Below are 22,976 nucleotides of genomic sequence, written 5' to 3'. Positions count from 1 at the left end.
CCATAGTGATACACATAATCCTTATCACTTCAACTCGTGGCTCCGCCCAGGTGTGATGGAAATGGTAGTTTAGTGTACAATAGTGTATGTATTTATTTATAGATTGATGTTTTTTACAGATTCTCAACTATGGAGGAATGGACCGGCTGATAAACCAGTATTATGCAATGCTTGTGGAACAAGGTATAGGGTTCGAGGAAGCCTAGTCAATTATGTTCCTAAGCATGGCCTGGGATTTAACAAACCAAGCAGTACCTCCCATGAAGCAACTCCAACCAGAGAAATTAAGAAAGAAGAAGAAGAAGAACACAACATTACAAGTACTGGATTGGATGATAAATCACAACTCAATCAAGACAACCTAGGTTAGTCACTTAGATCACTCTTAATTTTATACTAATACTTCAAATTCTTTTTTTTTTAAACGAGAACGACACCATGCAAGTATGTTCTTTGGACATCCAATATGGGTTAAACTCAGATTGTTAAATCCGTGTGCATAGAAGTTTCGCACCTGATGGCAGGGTAAATTGGGTCAAAACCTAGTGCATGGCAATAAGGGTATTGTCTCGGTGGAAATCAAACTAGAACTCTTCGAATTCATACGGTTTAACCCTAGAGAGATTTACCAGTTCTATGCTATCACCCAAGTGGTTAATTATTTCGTGATTTACAGGTAAATTTGGTCCGAAAAACTGTGAAAAATCGAGTGTTCCTACTCGAAAGAGGTCGTCGGTGGCTTACCTTACAACAGTTGAAAAACTTCATGGGGATCTTCTAGAGATTCTTCATCAAAATCCTGCAATTGCATCTGAATCTGAAGGTGTGCTCCTCTATGATGAAGGAAAACAATCTTCAAAGGAAATAGGTCTTGGGGCCATTCTTCTTAAATCACCAACTACTTCATCAATGTAAGTCAATATGTATAAGAATATGATTTTTAATATTTTATAATTAATACATCAGCCATTCATGTAATTAAATTTTTTTTTTCTAGGGAAAGCACATCTTCTAATAAGGATGTTGAAGATACACATACAAAAAACTAAAGCAATTGTTAAGAAACAAAGGTATGGATTAATTTCTCTACAATTTGTTGATTATTTAAATTTCTACTTGGTCTTCATGGAAGCTATGTTGAATTAATGATCTTGATCTCTACAATTGTGTTAATGATATATTATTTTATGGATGCAGATGCCAATGCTGACCAGCATCAGGAAACCGGGCTAGGTCACCACGAACTAAGACCATTCGCAACAAATACTCTTAACAGATTCTATCCATTTGGAGGTGCTCCAAGTGAAATACTAGCACCAACATAAGAATGCAGACCCACATCATAATTTTTTTTTTTAGGTCATCCAAATACATGGAGAAATAATTTTTTTAGGTAATTTGATTTGCATTTCTGGAGATGAACCTGCACAAGTTCTTGTGTTGTAGGTGGGAGGATATTGAATTGTTTCTTCCTTAATTGTAAGATCATGAAATCAATATATATATATATAATGGAGGATCCAAAAGGCTTCTCCTTGGTGCCACGTGGATGCCTCTAAAAAAACTTACACAAAAAACAAAAGAAAAAATTAAATATATTAAATAACTTTAAGACTCACAAGCACATACAATTAATAATATACAAATAATTTTAAAATGATATTTAATAATACAACAAATAGTCATATCAATTATCACCTATTAATTGTATATAAAAACAAAAAGATAAAAGCTTAAATGAAACATATTCACAATATAGGTATAAAATAACACACAAAAACATATAGGGCCCGTTTGGTACAGTTTTTTTACAAGTATTTATATTATTTGTTAGTATAAATGCTTGTACCATCCAAACAACAATTCTGCAGCACAAATTCCGAGACATTTTTTTGTAGCATTTTATGCTACTTTCAAAATGCTACCAATTTGAACAATTTTACTAGCATTTTCATTTTTATTCCTTTTATATCCTTAGTATTTCATTGTCATTCTCATTATATCCCTCACCCCATTAATTAATAAATTATTTGTATTTTATAAATTAATTAATAAATTGATTTATTTTATAAAATAATTAATTATCTTTATTTTTAAAAATTAATTAATTATCTTTATTTATAAATTAATTACTTATCTTTATTTTATAAATAAATAAATAATATTTATTTTATTTTAATTAATTATCATTATTTTATAAATTAATTACTATTTATTTTGACATTTATACGCGTATGTTGCAAATAAAATGCATAATACCCCTGCATGTAATTTGTCACAAAATGCTATGTTACCAGTAAAAGTTGAACCAAACACTACTAACCATTCATGCAGCATATCTGGCTTATCTGCTACCAAAATTGTTCAGCATTTCTGCTATTACCATTTCTACTAGCATATCTGTTATTTTGTAAATGTTTCACCAAACTAAGCCATAATATCACAATAAAGTTCTAAGATATACTACAAAAACTTCATGGGAAAAATGAACAATTTCAACAAAATTCATAACGATATGACCCTACAAATCATGGAATTAATTGTCAAACAACAACCAATGATGATGAAAAAGATCCAGTTTAGGATGCATTCTTAGGAGATTTCATAGAGGATGATCCCAATGGTCCCGTATAAGATAATCCCTTAGTGGATGATCATACAAATGAAGAATTTAATCAAATGTGAGATACATAGTACAACAAATTATATATTATATATGCTTATTGACATAGTATGAAAAATTGTGGCTTGCAGACATAAGAATCAATAATAAATGAGATGTAAAAACTAGGAGATAAAGGAGGTGCGCTATATTTTCCATAGAATTTATAATTTATGAAAAATTGTGGCCTGCAGACATAAGAATCAATAATAAATGAGATGTAAAAACTAGGAGATAAAGGAGGTGCGCTATATTTTCTATAGAATTTATAATTTATGAGATGGTTTTTAGTTATTTTTCGCTCATTCTTAGCAAATTATTTATTAACATATTGAGAAAAATGTATTGTAGTTATTTGTTCATCTCATAATTATTTTCATTTTCTATAATTCAAGCTATATTATTCATTATGGTAATAAAGTATCGAAAAATTATCAAAAATATTTATTTTTTAAATTAATTATGTGTCGCGCGAAGCGTGAGCATGCAACTAAAACAAAAATAGAGACAAATAAAGATTAATAATACAACAAATAGAAAATAAACATAATTATATAATATATTTAATATATTTAATATATTATAATTAATGATCCCGATTCATAGTTTTTAATATATTTAATATTATATATATTTATTAATTAAATATAATTATAATATATTAAATAATAATTGTTTAATATAATAATAATTAAATATAATTATAATTATATTTAATAAATAATCATTATTGTAGTTTATTAAATATATTAAAATGTTTCTACACGTTTGGTTGAAGGGCGTTGTTGAGCGTGTGCCGTTAGCGGTGTCGTTAGGCACACGCTCAAACAAACACAGCCTAAATTTATCTCCTAATTACGTTTGTAATATTGTTTCTACCAAAATTGAATTATACACATCAGCTCACACATGGCAAGGCGGGTCCCATAGTCTACAGAAAAGCGGCAAATCTCAGTCATTTTGCAGGATTTTAATTGGTTGCTGGCCTGAAATTTAGGATTTAGTTACTACAAATTAGGCCTGTTCAAAAATTCAGTGTCCAAGAGCTACAAATCAGAAAATGTTTTGTCTTAAGGGTTTATTCTTTTTTAAACCAGTTTGTTAGAGGATGCTGAGATTCCAACAAACTCATCCCAATGAGAGTCCGAGAAAAACGGAGTTTTGTTAGCCCAATGTTCTTGATTTATCTCAAAGAACATTTTTAGCTAAAACACGACACCACGAGGTCAAAGTCACATTCGTCTTGCATATCAAAGAAAAAGGCATTTTTGCATGATTGTTTGTGCAGATGCATCGACATAATGGCTATTTGTTAGCCATGTTTCCACATTTTCGAGCATGAAGCCTGAAGACTAACAAAATGAAAATTGTCACGACTTCCAAGAGAGCCCATATCCTCCTTGAAGAAGACGCATGTCCAAAGAGAGGATGCCATGATCTCCATATCCAGGAGAGATTTGCGATTATGAAGCCCACTAACTTAGTCGCTTCAGCAAGCAACAAGAATATATATTATTAAAATAATATTAAATATCCACATATATATACTATTTCATATATAATAGTAAAATAATATTATTTGAATATTATTAATTATATGTTATTTGATAATATATTTAATAGTATTTGATAATATAATTATTAATTAAATACTATTAATTATATATTATATATGCTTATTGACATAGTATGAAAAATTGTGGCTTGCTGACATAAAAAGCAATAATAAATGAGATGTAAAAATTAGGAGATAAAGAAGGTGTGCTATATTTTCTATAGAATTTATAATTTATGAGATGTTTTTAGTTATTTTACAACTTTGTTCAAAAAACCAACGCAAAAAATAATTGTTAAACTCTTAGCATATTTTTTCTTTATGCATCAAATTTTTCGCTCATTCTTAGAAAATTATTTATTAACATATTGAGAAAAATGTATTATAGTTATTTGTTCATCTCATAATTATTTTCATTTTCTATAATTCAAGCTATGTTATTCATTATGGTAATAAAGTATCGAAAAATTATCAACAATATTTATTTTTTAAATTAATTATGTGTCGCGCGAAGCGCGAGCATGCAACTAGTTATAGATGAAGCATATGACTCATCGACAGGATATTTTTCTATACACATGGCACAGTGGAACAAAACTGTGAACAAATAAACAGTGCCACAACAACAAAACCACAGTACAGTAAAGAGAAATGTTTAAACCTCTTCGCATGCCAAATACAAGGGTTGTTGATCAGTTGCTCCAGGAATTACTGGCTGTTCCAAACCCCATAGCTCACACTGATACGATGCTTTGGCATTCTGGAGTGAAATGGCTCTCTGTTAAATCCAAAGCTATCATTCTCTCTTATCCTCTTCTTCGTCACTGTCGACATCAGAAGCATTTCCAGGATCCTTTTCATCCTTCTCTTGCTTGACTAAACTGACATCACCATCTGGCTTTCCCCTGGTCAGTGACTGAGCTTCTTCATCATCCAAGTCATCACCTACTTCTTCTGAGTAAGCATACCTGCATGTAGTAGGCAGCAATGATCAGCTTATATGTGGGATGAATAAAATGAAGCAAAAATCAATTCTCCCCTTACAATCAGCAACTACTTCATCAACTATAATGCAAGAACAATCAAAAAGGGAGAGGGAAAAAAATTAATAGATGATGGACCTAACACAGCTGAAACAGCTAAAACTGTCAAATAACCTAGGAAGCTGTGGCATTTTTTAAGTTAATCAAACTGAGAAAAGGTCCATGTCAATTGAGAGTTTACAGTATACAAAATTCAGATCCTTTGAAAACAATAGAGGGCAGGATGTTACCACTGAAGTCTAAACATATGCAGAACGGTCTTGCTTCTCCTTAGAGAAAACAAACAAACAAACAAGCACAAACTTTTCAAATAGGTGAACTTCATCAGCAGGCAAAAGGTAACATCACTATTTACGCATTTTCAATGAAAATTAAGACAAAACAGAATAATCCAAGGATGCATCGCACCGTTGAGAGCTCTGAGATGGAGCCCAGAGATAGCAGATAACACAAAGCAACAAGTACGCAATAACGTCCCAGAAAGCAGTGATAATCCAAGCACTCTGCCACCGCTCATTGAATGGATCAGTTGCTTTGAAATATACCTGCAAGAGGACCATAACAGAGAACCAATGAATTGAGCTGTCCCTACTTAACGTGTCAACATAGGGTGAATTAGAGAAATGTGGTATAAGGCCATAACATTCATTTCAAAAAATAAGAAATATAGGTAATTTCCTGCCAAGTAAAAGCCAAAAAATTGCAAACACCGGAATCTTCTTTATCCAATGTCAGAAGGTTGTTAAGGACCTGAGAGCTAATAATGCTCCCACACACGGCAATACAACATTGAACGATTCTATTCAGGAATCAATCATTGTCAATAGAGGACACAGGAGCTCGAAAGAGTTCTAAGGATATATCTCTCTTAAGGGGCAAGGAACAAATACTCAGGCAAATTTGTCAAGCTGAAGTCTAGGAAAGAGAATGTTTTCAAGTTTAGCCACTCCAAGGGCTTTTCCCACACAAGGGAATTATCAAACAAGGCTATCAAGTACAATGGTAGTTTATAGGCATCTCTTCGACCATTGAGGTGAAGAAAATACAGGGAAAACACCTTCTGAATTCAAACATGTAAGCTCTACATCATCACTTTGAATAAATTTCGTAGCTTAACCAAAACAATAATTTTGATGCAAGCATTGAAACTGGAAACACTAATTTTGATGCAAGTATCGAGGGAAAACAAAGCTGGAGAAAACCCTGATCATGGGGATTTCAATATTGAGGCTCGCCACCCTCAAAAGATTTAAATATAGAGGACAAAAAAGAAAAATATGAATAGAAGGGAAAAAGAAAACAGGTAAAAAAAAACACAAGAAAATAGTCACAGCTACTATTAGTCCTTGATTTTCAGAAACCAGTCCATCAGTTCAGGAGTTCACCTAATATTGTTGTTAGAAGACCATTAAAAAAGAAAAGAAATGATCCAATCGAAAAACATTATCCTCCATGCTCAGGACATTCCTGTATATAAGCTGTAAAGCTAAGTTATTGCATCATAACAACAGAGAAGTCTCATAGAACAAGACTTCCTGAATGAAAAATGATGAACTTGATGCTTATCGCTTTACCAGATTAGAACAAGGAAATTTAATTATCTTTCTATGGAAAGTACACTATCAAGTATCAAGTATCAAGTATCAAGTATCAACTGGTCCACATTCTTTTGATGTGTGACAAACATAAAACAGATGCACTTGATGTTAATTCATCAATTCTACTTTCCTTTTATACTTCACCATTCAGTATATCAATGTAGATTTGCACAAAATCTAGTAGACTCTTGAATAGGTAACATACCTCATAAACTATCCAAGCAACAGATGCAATCACTGTCACAGCTAAAGCATTTGAGAACTTTCTGTAGATATCCAGCTTAACAGAACTTCTTTTCACCTGGAAACACATGTTTTTGGTGTTTGAAAATCATACTGTATTAAATAAAACTAGAGGATAGAAGACGATTAAATAAAGAACATAGGTATTATGATGAGGTGATTACATCAGTAATAATTAATTTCAATGCAAAAAGAGATTACTTTAAGAAAAGAATATTTTACCTGTAACTGCTCTAATGTTCTTGAAAGAGATGTAAAAATCCATAATATCAGAAAAGCATCCAGAAAGGCAACAGGAAGAACAAGAAAGAGTCTTGCTCTTCCTGAAATGTCATTAATGGTTCCAACATATTCTGTAATATTCAGTAACTCAGATGCCAGAAAGTAAGTTATTCCAAGAAGAAGCACCTTTGACGTAAGACCACCAAGCGTGGGCCGCACAACACCATAACCCATTGAAACAGAAAGTATAAGAATGCGAGAAACTGCTTTTCTCACAGCTCCAATGGTTACAACCCAAGTTGTAAGAACAACTGGTCTCATGCCAGTATTGTTAAAATTTACATACTCAAGGTACCAGAAAACCATCTCAAATAAACCCAAAACAATAACAGCTGTGATGCAATGTTGAAGTTTCAATATGTCCTTCCAAAACCTTGCATACTGTGAGAACCAAATGACACTAAGTAACAAATAAGCAAGTAGCATAATAACATAAAACGTCATCAGTGGGGCCATCCGACCAGGCAAATAACCATCTGGATTCTTCCATGTTGTCTTCCCACTCATTGAAAGTCCCTTGAGTTTTGGATCACAAGCTATGAATAACAAGTTATACATTCCAGTCTTTGTGATGTAAACCTCAGCATGATCCATATTTGTCGATAAGTAGCTCTCACTGAACTGTACATTAAGAACGATTGGCCAGTTAATGTTTGTAGCCGAAGGTATCCTAATGACTTCGCCTTGTTTGCAACCTTCCACTTTTGCCAGATCAGGGGTGCAACATATTGATCTTTGTCCACCATAAGCAGAACCACCAATATTATTGCGATCAGCAGCCTCAAAAATCACAACTTGTATCAATCCTGTACTGTGCTCCATGTCCGAACGCTCATCTGCTGCAACCTTGGTTCTCCAGAATGTGATGTTCTCAAACCTTTTCAAAAGAATAAGCATATAAGACCAAACCTATATATTTCAAAACACAGCAAGTAGAAGTAAAATAAATATGTTCATTGATATTTAAACAATAAAACATCAAATAAAGACAGATTGAAGCACCGATCAATTATTTTCAATCCCTTGCAGAAAGAATCATGCTAAAAGTCAATTGCGGACCTATGCCAAGCACACTTTCTGGCTGTGTTGAAAGACGCCAAGAGCTCATGCAGTTTGTATATTCTTAATGCAAAAACTTAGAATAGCTGCCAACTAAATGAAACTCAAAAAAGTATCTGAAAGGCCCTAAAGCAGGAAGCTGCTTCCTCACCACGGTTCCGACTACCATAAGCTCAGAATGTGCTTTAGGGAGATTACATATCAGACACCCTAGTTCACAACAACGACAATTGCAACCAACAAGAAAGAAGCTGAAATAGTAGACGTTTGGAACATCAAAAGTAAGATTAAACTATGCCCTGCAGATGCAAACTTAAGAGTGCTTGTGGATCTGCATAAGACATGTTCCAGCATGAAAAAGGAAAGACATTCTCTTACGATCTTGTAAGCAAATTGGCTCAGCTGAAGTACGTAATAAAACTCCAATTCTCCTTAAGAATCCGACATTAGAGTAACTACGCACAGCTACGATCGAACTCAAGAAAGTCCTACAATCTCAGGCTACATTACTTGCTTTTATGATCCAAATGTCACATTATTACGCGTATGCATACCGGATAAAGGAGCGGCCATCGTGAGGGGAGTCGGCAGAGGAACCTTCAGTGGAGATAGAAGCGGCGACGCCTTCGCTGCCGCCGGAGAGAAGGAAAGCGTTGCCGACTTCCTTGAAGGGGTCCCTGTGGTAGATGTGGATAGAGGCATTGCTGATTCTCGACAAGAATAAGAGTGAAAAAATGGTGAAGACGATCGAAATGTCATTGGCCCTCAAATCCATCTCGAATGAGAGATCAAGAGAGACTGGATCGACGGATTTGAGGGATTTGGGTTTAGGTGTGGAGGGAAAGAGAGAGAGAGAGAGAGTGCGAGAGAAGCAACGATCACTGTCGGTGACTCGGTGAGGGATGGATTGGCTGTTAGCAACTTGGCATGTGGACCGTACGCGCTTCCAACTGTTAATTTTAACAGAGAAGTTAACAGAAGGGCTCTCTTGCAGTATCAAAGAATTACAGGTGCCTTTTTCCAGATATTAAAGATAAGGGGCTGTAATCAAAACTATTCAAAAGTTCAGGGGTCTCTTTGCTATTTACTGGATTGTAAAGATCAACAGCAATGGAGAAACGGCGGAGCTAGAGACGATGGCAGAGCTCAGCGACACCCTAAAAGAAAGGGAGAGAATCCTCGCATCCACCCGCAGACCTGATGGAACCCTCCGCAGGCCAATTCGGATTAGGGCCGGTTACGTTCCCCAAGATGAGGTCGCCATCTACCAATCCAAAGGTGCTCTGGTATGTGTCTGGTTCTGTTCCCATGTAATTGAGGATTTCAATTCTTGAAGTATTTAAGGTTCCATCAACTTATTTATCCAAATTTTGGTATTAGGATCAATTGAGGCAATTTTGGTTTCGCTTTCTTTGGTGTTCATGATTTCATGTTATTGTTCATTTTCCTTTGGCTCTTGTAATATGATTCATTGGCAAGAAAATCTGCAGTCTGTGTTACTGGCATTATATGTTGGTTTTCACTTGTTTTCTTTTCCATAAGAGGAGTTGGACTGAATGATTGTTGAACATTATGAAAAGCAGTTCTCCTTGCAGGAGTCCTAGTTAAAGGGTAGTCCTGAGTGAGTGAAATAATGAAATTTGAAGGATTTAAAGCTTTATTCTGAGAAAAATTGGTTATCTTTTGACATTTGTATAATTATATTGCGTTTATGCCACAGCATTGGTTCAAACTCAGTTGAAAGGATGGTTGACTATCGTTGTTATTGTCTTTTTGCAATGCAGTGGAAAAAGGAAATGGCTGCTGCGCAGCAAGTTCCTCCGGGCTATGATCATGCGCCAGATGCTAAACCAAAGAGTAAGTCGGTAAAGAGAAATGAAAGAAAGAAGGAGAAGCGGCTACTGGTATGTCATTCATAGCCTTGTCTTGATTTTACTGTGATGTGTTCTTGAGATTGATGAAGTTCACTATGAGTTTAAGTGAGCATTGTCATGAGCGTTTGACTAATCGTTTTGTACTGAGTGGTGAGCCTAAGATATTTTCTTTTATCAAACTTGAACAAGCATCAAAATAATCATTAAAAAATAATTAAAATCAGCTGGAAGCAAACACTTGACAGGCTTGCCTCTTAGATGCTCATTAGGATGATAGGTTCTCTGTTTGTATGCTGGTCTGTTTTTGATATGGAACAGCGAGATGCTCTCGTCGGCTTATCATGAAGGTAGTTGAGCCAATATTGTGGACAAGCTTGCGGCAGTTTGGATGTAATTAATAGACTTATACATACATACATATATATACATACATACATATATATATATATAAGTGTACATATATATATCTATGTTAAATAGATACATATTTTCGGTTACCATTATTTGTATATTGGTCCTTCTGTGCTTGCATGAGAACCTTCACAACTTTAAAGACAGGATAGCTTTTTTAGCCACATAGGATAATTTGTTTAGCTTCCACTGCTCCTCCATGCTTGTAGACCTATGCCCCCCACCCTTGTAGGTTCTCTGTTGCTTGCAGTTTATGTCTTTGTTTTTCTCCATTGCTTGACGAAGTTTTTTTTAGAGACTCTGATAATAGAGTTGAAAGAAAGCCTCTCTAGGATCTTAGAAGTTGAAACCTTCATATTTGTTTTGTTTGAGATGTAGTGATATATGTTGTACTGCTGCTGCTTTATGCCTAGCGTGGCACCTCCTTGTTGCCCTATAATAAAATTCTTTTTGTACTCTAAAAGCATTTGGTATAAAATTTATGTTAAGAATTATGTGCATTTGTTCCTTCACCCATTTAAAAGTTCAAAGAAATATCTGCAGTCGACTCTTAATAATCTCCTGGATAGGAAGTTCTTGCTTTTGTCATTACCAGGTTTGCTTTTAGCTTTGAATTTATGAATGTCATAGAAAAGGCAGCCGGTCTTAAGAAAGTGTTTCTATGGGAGAGAACTTTCTAATGTATGCAGAGCGGTTTTTTTGTGAAATTATTGTTTTTGTTGTTATTCTAAATTATTAATGGAGAAGTATATTGAAATTTGTTATGTAATGTCTCATGTATCTCTCTCTCCCCCCCTCCTCTTTTTTTTTTTTTTCATTTCATGCATAATAAATAACATGTAGTACGTCCTTTAACAGGCGTCTCTTGGAAAGAGTGAGAACGTCGAACCCGTGGTAAAAGAGGCATTGACGAAGGAAGTACAACCTGTGGAAGATTCAATCAATGGGTCAGATTCTCTCAAATCTTTGGCATCACAGATGAGCGAGCTAGCTGTTTCTTCAAATACTACTACAGATACCCCTCTCTCAAGCTTGACAACAGCTTCAGACCAAGGGGCTCCTCTTCGAGATATTGATAAAAAAATTCGAGCACTGAAAAAGAAGGTATGCTTTTATTGGATACTCAGCAACAAATATGAATAACAAAATCTTAAGGGAACATGTCAGTTTTTTCTGCAGAATATTGGAAAATTACTTATAAATATTGATTAATTCAATTTGGCTTCAGAATTCTCATGTGCATTGTCATTTGCTTTTCTTGAATAGAAATCTTTCTGTAATTGAACAAGCTTAAGATTGAGATTTTTTAGCCGTAGAATTTTTTGTTTTTAGTTCCTATGATAGTACTCAAATATTTAGATTTAGATTGCCCATAAGCCAACCATCAATGAAAATGATATTCTCAGTTGGAATTTTTTTCCTCGAAACGAGGGAAGCATGCTCTCTTCAAGCAGTCACACACCCTAAGAGTGTGTTTGGATTGAGGGATTTGGGAGGAAGGGAAGAGAAGGGAGGGGAGGGGGAGAGAAGGGAAGGGAGGGGAAGGGGAAGGGGGATTATTTTTCCCTCTCCCATGTTTGGATAGATAAAAAAAAGAAGGAAGGAAAATTTGTTTAATTTACTAATTTATCCTTATTTTTATGTTAAAATATTATGTACAAGGGTAAAATAGATATTTAACTTACAAATGACTTAATTAGTAATCCCTTCCCTCCAAATGACTCCATTTTGGAGAGAAAGAATTTTAACAAAAATTTAATGAAATCTTCCTTCCAAATCCCCTCAAATCCCTCCCCTTAATTTTTAATAAACTATCCAAACAAGGGAATTGGAAGGAAACTCTATTTCCCTTCCTTTCCCTTCCCTCCAAATCCCTCAATCCAAACACACTCTAAGTATCAGTAAACAAAAAGCTCCATCTGTTACAGAGATAAAGAAATAGCAAAAAAAATAAAAGGGAAAGAAAGAGGGGGGAAAAAGAGCACTCAAACAAAAAAACATTGTTCACAAATTCAAACGAAGTAGAATATAAAACAAGTCAGCTGGAGTTGTGCACCAAAAAGAAGCCTACTAAGCAAGGATGCTTCAGAGGCCCCTTGTATCCTGTATCATACAATAGTTGTTGGACATCTTTGAAAGTTGGGGGTGACAGGCTGAGGATACTAGGGGGATATTCAACATAATTGAAGTATAATCTTCTGTATATGCAAATGTGGTATAAATATGTACTATCCATTTCCAATTATAAAAAGAAAAAAGAAAAAAAAGAAGAAGAGACCCTATTCATTTGTGTTCTCTTTATGGAGTTGTCTTTTACATTTAATAAAGGTGGCTTATAGTTCTTATCCTTCACTATTCTCTGTGGACAAAAATAAATGCTGTTGTCTTGCATACTTTAGAGCTGCCTCAGTTTTTATGAAGTTAGAAGTTAGGACTTGGCCTTTTATCTTCATTGTTAAATACTTAAATAAGAATCATATTTTATGCTGAACTTAGGTTCAAGCACTGATGGCTCCTGAAAGTTAAGTTACTTTTAACTGCAAATGCCACTACTCAGTCACTTTACAAAATGCTAGCGATTGGTGAAAGGTTATACAAAGAAGTTGACCGATGACTAAAAATGATGCTCGATAGTTTTTTGTCGTAGTAGCGAGTCTTGAAGGCATCGTGGAAAGTCTTGATGTGCTTCTCGCTGGTGTGCTTCGCTTATGTATGCTGTCGTGTGATTTTTTTTTTTATTGTGGCTCTGAATTTGCAGATTCGACTAGCAGAAGGTCAGCAGCCGAACACTGCACAGCAAGATACGAACCCAGAGCAAGTGGAAAAGTTAGTGAAATTGGAAGGTTGGCGCGAGGAGCTGAGGCTTTTGGAATGTAAAAAGACTGAACAGGCAGCTCAATGAAATGGGATTGTTAAATGTATTGAACAATGTTCCATGAACAAAATTTGTCCATCTTGATTTTGTTCTGGCAATGGTTAAGGAGTTGCATGTGAACATTGGGGTTGTTCCATGTATTCATTTGAGTGACCTGCATGATTATCAAACGGTTTCTCGCATTTCTGCTTGCCTTTTACTTTAATGTTTTATGAATAACTACTATTATAAATAATATTATCATATATGGCTAATGATCTAGACGGGGGTGGAAGAAGCCATAACATATAGTAATGCAAAACTCAACATTTTAGCTCTCTCAGTTAATATCTATTTGCTGGTGCAAGCATGACTCAAAAACAAAGTTTTTCATTGCTTTGAATTGAAATTGATTCATATGAAAATGAGTGAAAGAAGAATTCACCCTCACAAGTTTTTTAAAATACAAAAAATGTGAATGCTTGTTTCCCCATATGAAACATTCTACAAACTACTATTTATTTTTCTTGTGTGGTCGTTTAAATGCTTAGTGTTTCAGCCCAGCCAACATAGGAACTCCTGATCCTCTAATCCATTGGCTACCTTGAATGAAAGCATCAACGGTGAACTGAAGAGCTTCATTCCTGGCGATAGCTCCTCGGTAGCCCTTCCACCTGACTCTCTTGTCGAGCTTGGCACCGGGTCCCCGGTTGGCGTACTCAGCATAGTAAAGAGTGTCAAGAGCAAAGTTTCCTGACCATGGGAACCAGCCTTCTGGTTTGATCACATCTCCAATGGTGGACTCCATGATAACGGTCCTAGAGTATGGTTTCCATGGTCTGCCCAAGTATGATGGGATCTTGAACCTGTCGCCGACAAGCTTCTGCTCTGGGACAATCCTGCAGTTGTGGATTACAAGTCCTGTGGCCAAGTGCCTCTCAGCCCTGCCATCTGCAGTCACTGTGTTGAATTGGTTATCCATTGGCCTCCTAAGGATGATCAATGAGTTTTGAATTACTGCAGCACCGTAACCGAAGATAAAATCGATGGTGCCAGAGATGACGCAGTTGCGGTAGAATTGTCTGTGAGCATGGTAGTACAAGGTGTCTTGGTAACCATCGATTCTACAATTGAAGAACACAGACCTATCGGATTGCACACGAAGAGCCACAGCCTGGTGTCCTTGAGCACCTGCAGTGTTCTGAAACCCCATGGACTTTGCCATAAATCCCTCTCCAACAGCAGCTACGTGTACCATTGATTCATTGTTACCATGAATGAAAAGGATAAGAAGTTGTCCTATTGAGAAGTTAAATGGTAAATTAAGGTGATGTACTTACAGAAAGTGGCTGTCTGCATGGTTCCAAAGCCCTTAGCATAAGACTTTGCTCCAGTAACAATGGTCTTCCTGGGTCCATCACCATACATGAACACATTCACCGTCTTCTTGTCAATAGTAATGTACTCGTCATAAATTCCAGCCTTGACATAGATAATATATCGGCCCTTGAAGTTCTTGGGATATGCAGCAATAGCTGCGCCAATGGTCTTGAATTGGCCACTACCATCCTTAGCCACAACTGCATTGGGCTTGATAGCTCCATTGTCAACCTTGGCTAACAACTTACGGTCTGCACCAGAGACCCATTCTGGGTACTCGTCTTCTTCGAGAAGCCTACGTCCGGTATTGGTTCCAGGGATATCAAACTTGAGATTAAATTTCTCAAGAATATTTGCTAAGCCATCAACAATAGCCAAAACATTGCTAGTTAATTGACTTGCGTCAAGCATACCATTACTCAATTGATCCTTAACTGGGTGAGACTGGTTGGGGTCTGTCTTCGTCGGATCATCAAATCCGTCCAAGCAAGATTGCTGATAAGAAATGACAGCACTAAACCAGTTTTTGAGATCGGCTACACGATCCTGCATTGTGTGCATTTCACTATCGCCAACAGAACTAAACGATGCTTGAAGCTCTTGGACCGCAAAGTCCATCAAGTCCTTGCAATCATCCACAGCCATCTTGACTCGTGGCTCCTTTGTGGTATCAACCACAATTGAGTCAGAAATGTTGAGTGATTTCTTGACGGCCTCTGCTGTGGCCATGATTGCAGCCTTGAAGAGCTCCTTCGGGTTGGTATTGTTTACGGAGCTCAAGCTCTTCACACATGCCTCCTTGTAATCAGTTGGTGCACACATTTGCGTTACAGCCTTCATGTGTGGTGTCAAGTTTTCATCACTTTTGGAACTGCCATTTTTCTGGACAACGACGACCGCACCAATGACAACCCCGACCACCAAAATGAGGGAAGTTACAGATACAATTACTTTGCCAGCCACCATTTTTATTGCTCTCTCTAACTATCTATGAATCTCTTTTGATTTTGCGAATTTTCTATTTTTTTTGTGAGAGAATAATTGATTGATTGATTGTGGAAGAGGGATCCCCTTTTCCCCTCTTCTGTTATTGTGTTTTTGGCAATGAATGTATGTTAAGTTTGAGTTATCATCGTGGGTTTTATAGTGTTTGAAGTGGCTAAAAATAGGATGTTGTCTTAATTTTCTTTGGTTTTCATAGCATTGAAATTTAATGGTTGGACAGAGCGTTGAACTTACAAGCTGTTGGCTTAGGACCAGCTGATGACTAGAGATGGATATTTTAAGATTGTCTTTTTTTTTTTCTTTCTATTTTTGGATGAAGTTATATTGTCCACTATTTATTTAGTTCGTTTTAGCCTTTTAGGGGATGTATAGGATTGATTGTAGTAATCCTAAAGTTAAGGTTGGTTTGAAGACTTACATTTGACCACTAACCTATTTTACTCCTTTTTTGATGGCTGTAATTTCTTCTCTTAATATATCAACTGCCTTATCAAAACAAAAATGAATAGGTTTCTTCCAATTTCATTGGATGTCCTCCAAGAGTTTAGGAGAAATTTTAGAGACTATTTGAGGAATCAAGTTAATGAGTTATCATATGCTATTTCCTACGGATTTGTATTATCAAGTAGAAGAGTGAGTTGACCCAAATACTTGGGAATTTATGTAGAATTAAAGGAAAAAACCACTCAAGTCCAAGTAAAATAAATAGTTTACCTTAGGCGGTTAAACCAAGTTAAAAAATCGTTAAAAGGGAAGCATTAACTAACTAACTAACTAACAAATGTAATCATCCACAAATTAAAAACCTTTTGCAAGTCCTATTGAAATCAATGAATTTTAACAATCCCCTATTGCACTATTTAAGATACTAAAATAAGGTTTTCATTTCATTTTAACACCTCTCTTTGGAGTTACTCTTAGCACTCAAAAACGCGTTAAACTTGGTTCAACTTTAGCACATCTCTTTGGAGTTACTCTTACTACTCAAAAACGCTTTAACACTTGGTTCAACCCGACCCGATTCATTTGTACTTTTGATATTTATGATAAATTTCATACCGCGTTGGCAATCCACATCCATACTTAGATATTCGTTATTTTCATACCATATATTACAATATGAAACATATTTCTAGCAATGTCTAAATGTAGTAGTCAAATAAATATATTCTATACATTTCATTTTACCAACCTCTATAAATACATTGTCCCATTTCATAACATTCTTGCACCACCCATTATACATAAGGTTCAATATTTCTTCCTTTTTCTTCCCATAGTTATCTAGTTATGGAGAGAAACAATAAGGGGCGTCAAAAGACATTGATAAAGAAGATAGAGAACAAAAGAAATCTCCAAGTGACCTTTTCCAAGCGCAAAGTTGGTCTCTTCAAAAAGGCTTCTGCACTTTCCAGTAAATGTGGTGCTGAAGTTGCTATCATAGTGTTCTCTCCGGGGAACAAGGCCTTCTCATTTGGCGGCCCTAATGTTGAGTCTGTAGTTGATCGTTACCTCGCCGAAAACCCTACCCCTACGGTAGAGAATTCAGAGGCGCAGGTTGAGGAGCAACGCATGAACGTTTGCAACCTTGACACTCACCTTACTCAGGTATGACTAAGGTTATTGGATTTTATTTATTTTTGGTCGGGACTTAAATTCCAAATCGCTCTGGCATAACCCAATCGAGAGGTTTATATAAGCAAAACCAAAAACCAAAAATATTTCTGAGATTATTATGTGAAATGAGATGTCAGGTGCTGAAGGATATAGAAGAAGAGAAAAAGCGCAACGACGAGCTAAAAGAGATTAGAATCGCTAAGGAAGCTGAATGCGGGTGGGAGAAACCTATTGAAGAGCAGGGCATGGCGGAACTTGAGAAATTGAAGGTTGCTTTGGAGGATCTGAAACTTAAAATCGAAGAACAAGCTGGGAATATCATGTCTTCACAATTGTCCGCAACAAATGCCGGTTCTGGACGTGAATTTTAATAGGAGGGGGTCATGATAAGTCATATGAGTGAAATTTGGAGGGTATTTGTGTTTTGCTTGTTTTTCATTTGATATCTTTTACAGAATAATGTTTGAATGAATTTCTCTTTCAAGAAGCTTTTACATAAGAATTAATTATTGTTTATATATTTAGACTATATAATATTCATTGTCTAAATATAACATTTATGTATGTTGTGGGTGTTTGTTTCCACAATGGAAGAAAAGTCACATATCGTAGATGTGGGCCCTAAAGCAATCCTGCAAAATAAAGAGAAATTGATAGGTGGAAGGTTCTTGGCACCGTTGGGGTGTCGACCGAAGGAGCTTCGATGGTCGAGTTAGGGAGGCAGTAAGCCCGAAAGCAATTTATAATGTGGCTTTTAATTTAAAAATATTTAGTTTCTGATTCTTTCATGGAATGAGAAGTGGGATTCTTCTGTTAATCGTGATTATAATTTCTGGGGCGTCTGTTCTTTCTCGAGCTGTTTGATTGACAGCATTAGTCGCAGAAACTACTTATGGTGTCTTTTATTCTATTTACAATGTCTATAAATGATTTTTTTTTTTTGAACTATAGCTGTCCATTATAGCACTTCAGTAACCATTTCCTGCCATATAACACTGCAAAACTCCAAAGCCTGTCAGTTAACTTTTAGTCTAATAAATTTGACTGGCTGCCAGATATGGTGACATTGAAGATATCATCATCTTAGAGTCTGCCAGTTTTTCACTTGATTCTGAGGGATTCACTGGGTCGAAGAGGTTAGCATCAGTATTAGTATTATTGCCTTAGTCGCATGATATGATTTTATTGTTATTAAGATATTGGTTCTATGTTATAAGCATTATGAATAGTTTTTTACATCTAAGAATTATTGATATTTTGATTAATCGAGTCTATTTAAGTGAAAATTTGTGTCAATGTGAATTTATGGGGAGTATATCAAAGTTGATGGTTACCTAAGCTGGTTCTATGCTGACCTTAAGAAGTTGGCTAAGGTTGACAATGGAACTATCAAGCATAATGTAGTTGTAGCTAAAGATTGTAGTGGTCAATTCAAGACCATTGGTGTTGCTCTTGCCGCATACCCAAGAACTTAAGAAGCCACTACGTTATCTATGTTAAGGCCGGAATCTATGACAAGTACATTACTATTGATAAGAAAAATGATTAATTAATTACTTAATTACGTTGTGTTTTTTTTCCCCTCATTGTATATCATCATCCTCTCTGTCTTGGTTGTATAATATGTTATTTTGCTATATTTATGTGTATGTAGCTCTTGAAAATGATTAAATTTTTTTTATCATCTTTCAATATACTGATTTTAGAATTTGTATACAAAGAAAATGAAGCATAACTTGTTTTGAATAAATCGATATGGATTTTAAAAGGGTAATGTTAACAGGTGTCCTAAGACACTTGTTAAGGATTAATTATAACATATTATATGTGATGAATGCATATTTTCTAAAACTTAAAATACATGCATTTTTCAAGTTCTAATGCACTTTTTTCATTCTTATCTAATACCCTAAGGACACTCATTAACATTTCCTTTTTATTGAGAAGATGATATTCAAGGATTCACCTTGCATTGCATGCTTAATTTAGTCATTTTGAGAAGACTTAAATATTATTATTTATTATGAAGTGTGCCTCCTCATCAAGCATATATAGTATTATTTACTTATTGTTTTGCCTTCATCAGTCACTGCTTGATTTACGATCTGTATCGTATTGAGTAATCCATTTTTGAATTATCTTATACTCATCTCTAGTCACAGTGGCTAGCCATTGGGAATCAGTACCTGCATTTGGAAATATATCTTCGCAATGGCCCCCTGTACAATAATAAATTCTCTTCATCACTTGCACTTGTAAATAACCAACTACTTCAATCATCTATTTTTGGCCAGAATTTGGAGTATTTTTCTTATCAAGTTTATGAATTTACCGTCTTTTATCGTCACTGCATGAATTGTAGTCGAAATATCCTCTAACACCCTATAATTACACAAGTTTCCCACATTGAATTTTAGAAGACATACTTGTAATATAATATAAAAATCTAATTAAAGAATATATAGGTCCACTGCTTACCCGCCATGCCTAAAGGGATCCTTCAATCCATTGGAGAAAATAATGTTGCTACCAAAACTTTTGAGAATCAATTTCATATTCTGAAGCAAAAATTAATAACAATCAACATCATCCAGAGTTAGACTAAACTCTTAGAGAGGAATGAAACAGAAGAGAAAGAAACTCACATGGCCGCCATAATAAGTTGTGAGCCAATGAGGGCGAGGGGTGACACTATACAAGGACTGACACTCTTTGGTCATGAGCTCCATTTGATTGGGAGGAACAGCCTCAAACATAGTTTCACTTCTTCCATGACGTTTAGGCATCAATATCTCACTACATCTCTGAGTAATCAAAGAAGCCATCCCATCCATCCATCAATTACTATTAAGATTAATTAACCATATGGAGTATTATTCTTCAAAGATTATTAATTTGTTCATTGATTTACCTGCCACTTAAAGGCTAAAGAACTTGAGGGATTGACATAGCACTTTGTATCATCTGATAATGCAGCAACAACACCTGCGAATATTTTGTTGAGAGTGCCATCTTCACCTTGATTAGGAGTTTCATCAATACTTTCACACATCCTTTGCACTACTGGTTGCCCAGATTGAGCAGCTTTCATGTACAGTGATTCTAAGTAATTCTTTAGTTCAGAAGAATGGCGCAACTCACTATAAGAATAATGAAAAGAGAAAACAAAAAACATTAATTAAAAGATATTTAATTTGACAAATCAAATGAAAGGAATTCATAATCAAACTACTAAGTTAGTACCTGCAAGTTTTGAATGTGTTGCTAAGCTTTGTTAGACCTCTGTCTCTAGAGGCAGCTGCATCAATTTCAGACCAAGATTGTTTTATAGTCTCATAACACTTATTGCTAGCTTCCTGCATCTCATGGAAACTTCTTTTAATTCCAAAAAGAGAAAAAAGAAAAAGAAAAATCAAGAAATCTAAAAGATAACATCTCAAAGTACAAAGCTAAGTATGCATGATTACTTTGAATATCTGAGATATTGCTGAAGTGATCTTGTTCTGCCGCATTATATCATCAAAGTAGAGAATTGGAGCAGAGGAGGCCAGGGCTCCAAGTGCAATATGAGGATATTTCAGTCGAAACCAATAAGCAAGCACTACGAAAACAACAAAAATAAACACAAGGATCAACTTCTGTTTTAAGAAAAGAAACTGCAGAGAGAAGAATCAAAAAGGTATATTAATGTTTGAAGAAAAGTGCATATATAGATCTCTCACTCACTTCCACCATATGATCCTCCAATGACGATAATAGGAGATTCAACAGCATTGTTCTTTTCCTTTATATGAATGAGAATCTCCGCATAATCTGCTAAAGCCTGAGCAGAATTTAAGTATCCGAGATTTTTCGAGCCTTTGAAGTTTTCTTGAGTTGCTGGATTTGATTCCCCATAATATCGGTGCTATTAAACCATAATTGGATATGTCATGAGTTAAATAACAGAAACAAAGCAATTGTGAAAATAAATATATGATTGCAGTACCTCTATGTACACTAGAAGAGCTTTAAAATCGCTCGCATAACCAGTCAAAGACCCGATTCTCGAATCTAACAAGTTTTCATCGCCAAGATATGCAAAAATTGGTGCAGTCTTTGCACCATCTACTTTATCCCAATATTTGTCAAGCATTACGTATCTCTGTTGAAATCTCTGATAACTTTCTGGTTTGTAGTTGAAGTGATCAAGTGTTTGTTGATAATACAGCCTCTTAAAGTCCTCTGGGAGGGCCTTAGACACAATTCCACCACTTCTAGATTGTCTTCCTTGTAGCAGCCTCGTTATGTTGAAGGGTGTTGCAGCCACAGTGGTTAAGAAAATAGCTAGAAAGGCCAAAGGAAGCCATTGATAAAGAGATGGTGAAGATTTCATGGTTTCAAGGTTTTTTTGCAGAGAACGTTTTAAGGATGGGTGGGTGCACTTTGTTTCAATAAAGTATAGCCTTATATCGAGTGAATTCCTTAGGAAATATCAGTGCAAACCCAATCGATCACAGCTTTTTCACCTTAAAATCATCGTATGTATTAAATTAGAATAAATAACTAGAATGTTGGAGAATCCACATCGGTAAATCTTATCAAATACTCTAAAATACAGTAAAATAAATCACTATTTCAATTTTACGGGATCACAATTCAACATCCCTATACATCAGCACGTACTATACAACTTAAAAATATTCATTTCTTCAATCATTCTTAATGTGGTTTGTTTTTCAAAAATCGATTATATTATCGACCAACAAATATATTTTTTCTACAACCGTAATTTTTTTTCAATGGTTATCCACTAAAATAGGATAGAATAGAGTTTTAGAAAATCCAAATAATCGAAAAACAAAGCGCTTAGGCTTAGTTGGCCCCTATGGTTATATATTAGTTTTCATTGATGTTTATAGTATTTTTAATGGCTCTGTAATTGTCGAGGTCGGCTCCTAATTTTAATTTGGACTACTATGTTGCTGTGGATGCTATTTCCGGCATCCATTCTTGAATTATCTTAAACTCATTTTTGGTCACAGGGGCAAGCCAGTTTTAAAAACGTGAAAGGAGGAAAATAATTCTCGATTGTATATATCTGTCGTTTACATCAGTGTATATATAAGAGCATGTACACATGAAGTCTAACTAAATTACAACAAACAGATAGCTATGTTTTTGAAACTGAAAGCTAGATAAATGAAACATAGGTTACAAGATAATTATGATGTGTTTGTTGGAGGTAGTTCCACTGGAGATAATGCTGAAGTTGTGGATAATACCGAGTGTTCTCTAACAGGCCCCCGCAAGACGGTGCTCCCATTGGAGATACCGATCTTGGACCGGATTTGGCGAAAGAAAAATGAGGACAGAGGTTTTGTGAGGGCATCTGCTAGTTGTTCCTTGGAAGA

The 22,976-nt window shown here is 35.4% G+C and overlaps 5 protein-coding genes across 5 annotated transcripts; 2 read left to right on the top strand and 3 right to left on the bottom strand.

The window, feature by feature from the left end:
- Positions 1-4,748: 4,748 nt before the first annotated feature.
- Positions 4,749-9,324, bottom strand: LOC119982868 (transmembrane protein 87A). Its single transcript, XM_038826452.1, has 5 exons — positions 8,997-9,324; positions 7,324-8,260; positions 7,064-7,159; positions 5,669-5,805; positions 4,749-5,185 (listed from the first exon to the last, which is right to left on the bottom strand). Exons 1-5 carry the CDS (start codon positions 9,215-9,217, stop codon positions 5,014-5,016), a joined length of 1,563 nt encoding a protein of 520 aa, XP_038682380.1. The 5' UTR covers positions 9,218-9,324; the 3' UTR covers positions 4,749-5,013.
- A 226-nt stretch (positions 9,325-9,550) lies between these two features.
- Positions 9,551-13,795, top strand: LOC119982253 (partner of Y14 and mago-like). Its single transcript, XM_038825542.1, has 4 exons — positions 9,551-9,728; positions 10,227-10,346; positions 11,586-11,831; positions 13,486-13,795. The coding sequence occupies exons 1-4, from the start codon at positions 9,579-9,581 to the stop codon at positions 13,627-13,629; spliced, it is 660 nt and encodes a 219-aa protein (XP_038681470.1). The 5' UTR covers positions 9,551-9,578; the 3' UTR covers positions 13,630-13,795.
- A 303-nt stretch (positions 13,796-14,098) lies between these two features.
- On the bottom strand, positions 14,099-15,927 carry LOC119981612 (pectinesterase-like). The gene is made up of 2 exons (XM_038824683.1): positions 14,922-15,927; positions 14,099-14,826 (listed from the first exon to the last, which is right to left on the bottom strand). Exons 1-2 carry the CDS (start codon positions 15,925-15,927, stop codon positions 14,129-14,131), a joined length of 1,704 nt encoding a protein of 567 aa, XP_038680611.1. The 3' UTR covers positions 14,099-14,128.
- Positions 15,928-17,214: 1,287 nt separating this feature from the next.
- On the top strand, positions 17,215-18,046 carry LOC119983179 (agamous-like MADS-box protein AGL62). The gene is made up of 2 exons (XM_038826883.1): positions 17,215-17,574; positions 17,721-18,046. The coding sequence occupies exons 1-2, from the start codon at positions 17,257-17,259 to the stop codon at positions 17,952-17,954; spliced, it is 552 nt and encodes a 183-aa protein (XP_038682811.1). The 5' UTR covers positions 17,215-17,256; the 3' UTR covers positions 17,955-18,046.
- A 1,619-nt stretch (positions 18,047-19,665) lies between these two features.
- On the bottom strand, positions 19,666-21,958 carry LOC119981942 (lysosomal Pro-X carboxypeptidase-like). Its single transcript, XM_038825081.1, has 9 exons — positions 21,572-21,958; positions 21,310-21,490; positions 21,051-21,184; positions 20,827-20,939; positions 20,495-20,723; positions 20,229-20,387; positions 20,062-20,141; positions 19,916-19,965; positions 19,666-19,802 (listed from the first exon to the last, which is right to left on the bottom strand). Exons 1-9 carry the CDS (start codon positions 21,956-21,958, stop codon positions 19,666-19,668), a joined length of 1,470 nt encoding a protein of 489 aa, XP_038681009.1.
- Positions 21,959-22,976: the final 1,018 nt, after the last annotated feature.

This window comes from Tripterygium wilfordii, chromosome 17 (genome assembly GCF_013401445.1).
Source record: "Tripterygium wilfordii isolate XIE 37 chromosome 17, ASM1340144v1, whole genome shotgun sequence".
NCBI lineage: Eukaryota > Viridiplantae > Streptophyta > Magnoliopsida > Celastrales > Celastraceae > Tripterygium > Tripterygium wilfordii.
Note: the sequence above shows the minus strand (reverse complement) of the source record. Positions and strands in the feature narration are given on the sequence as shown.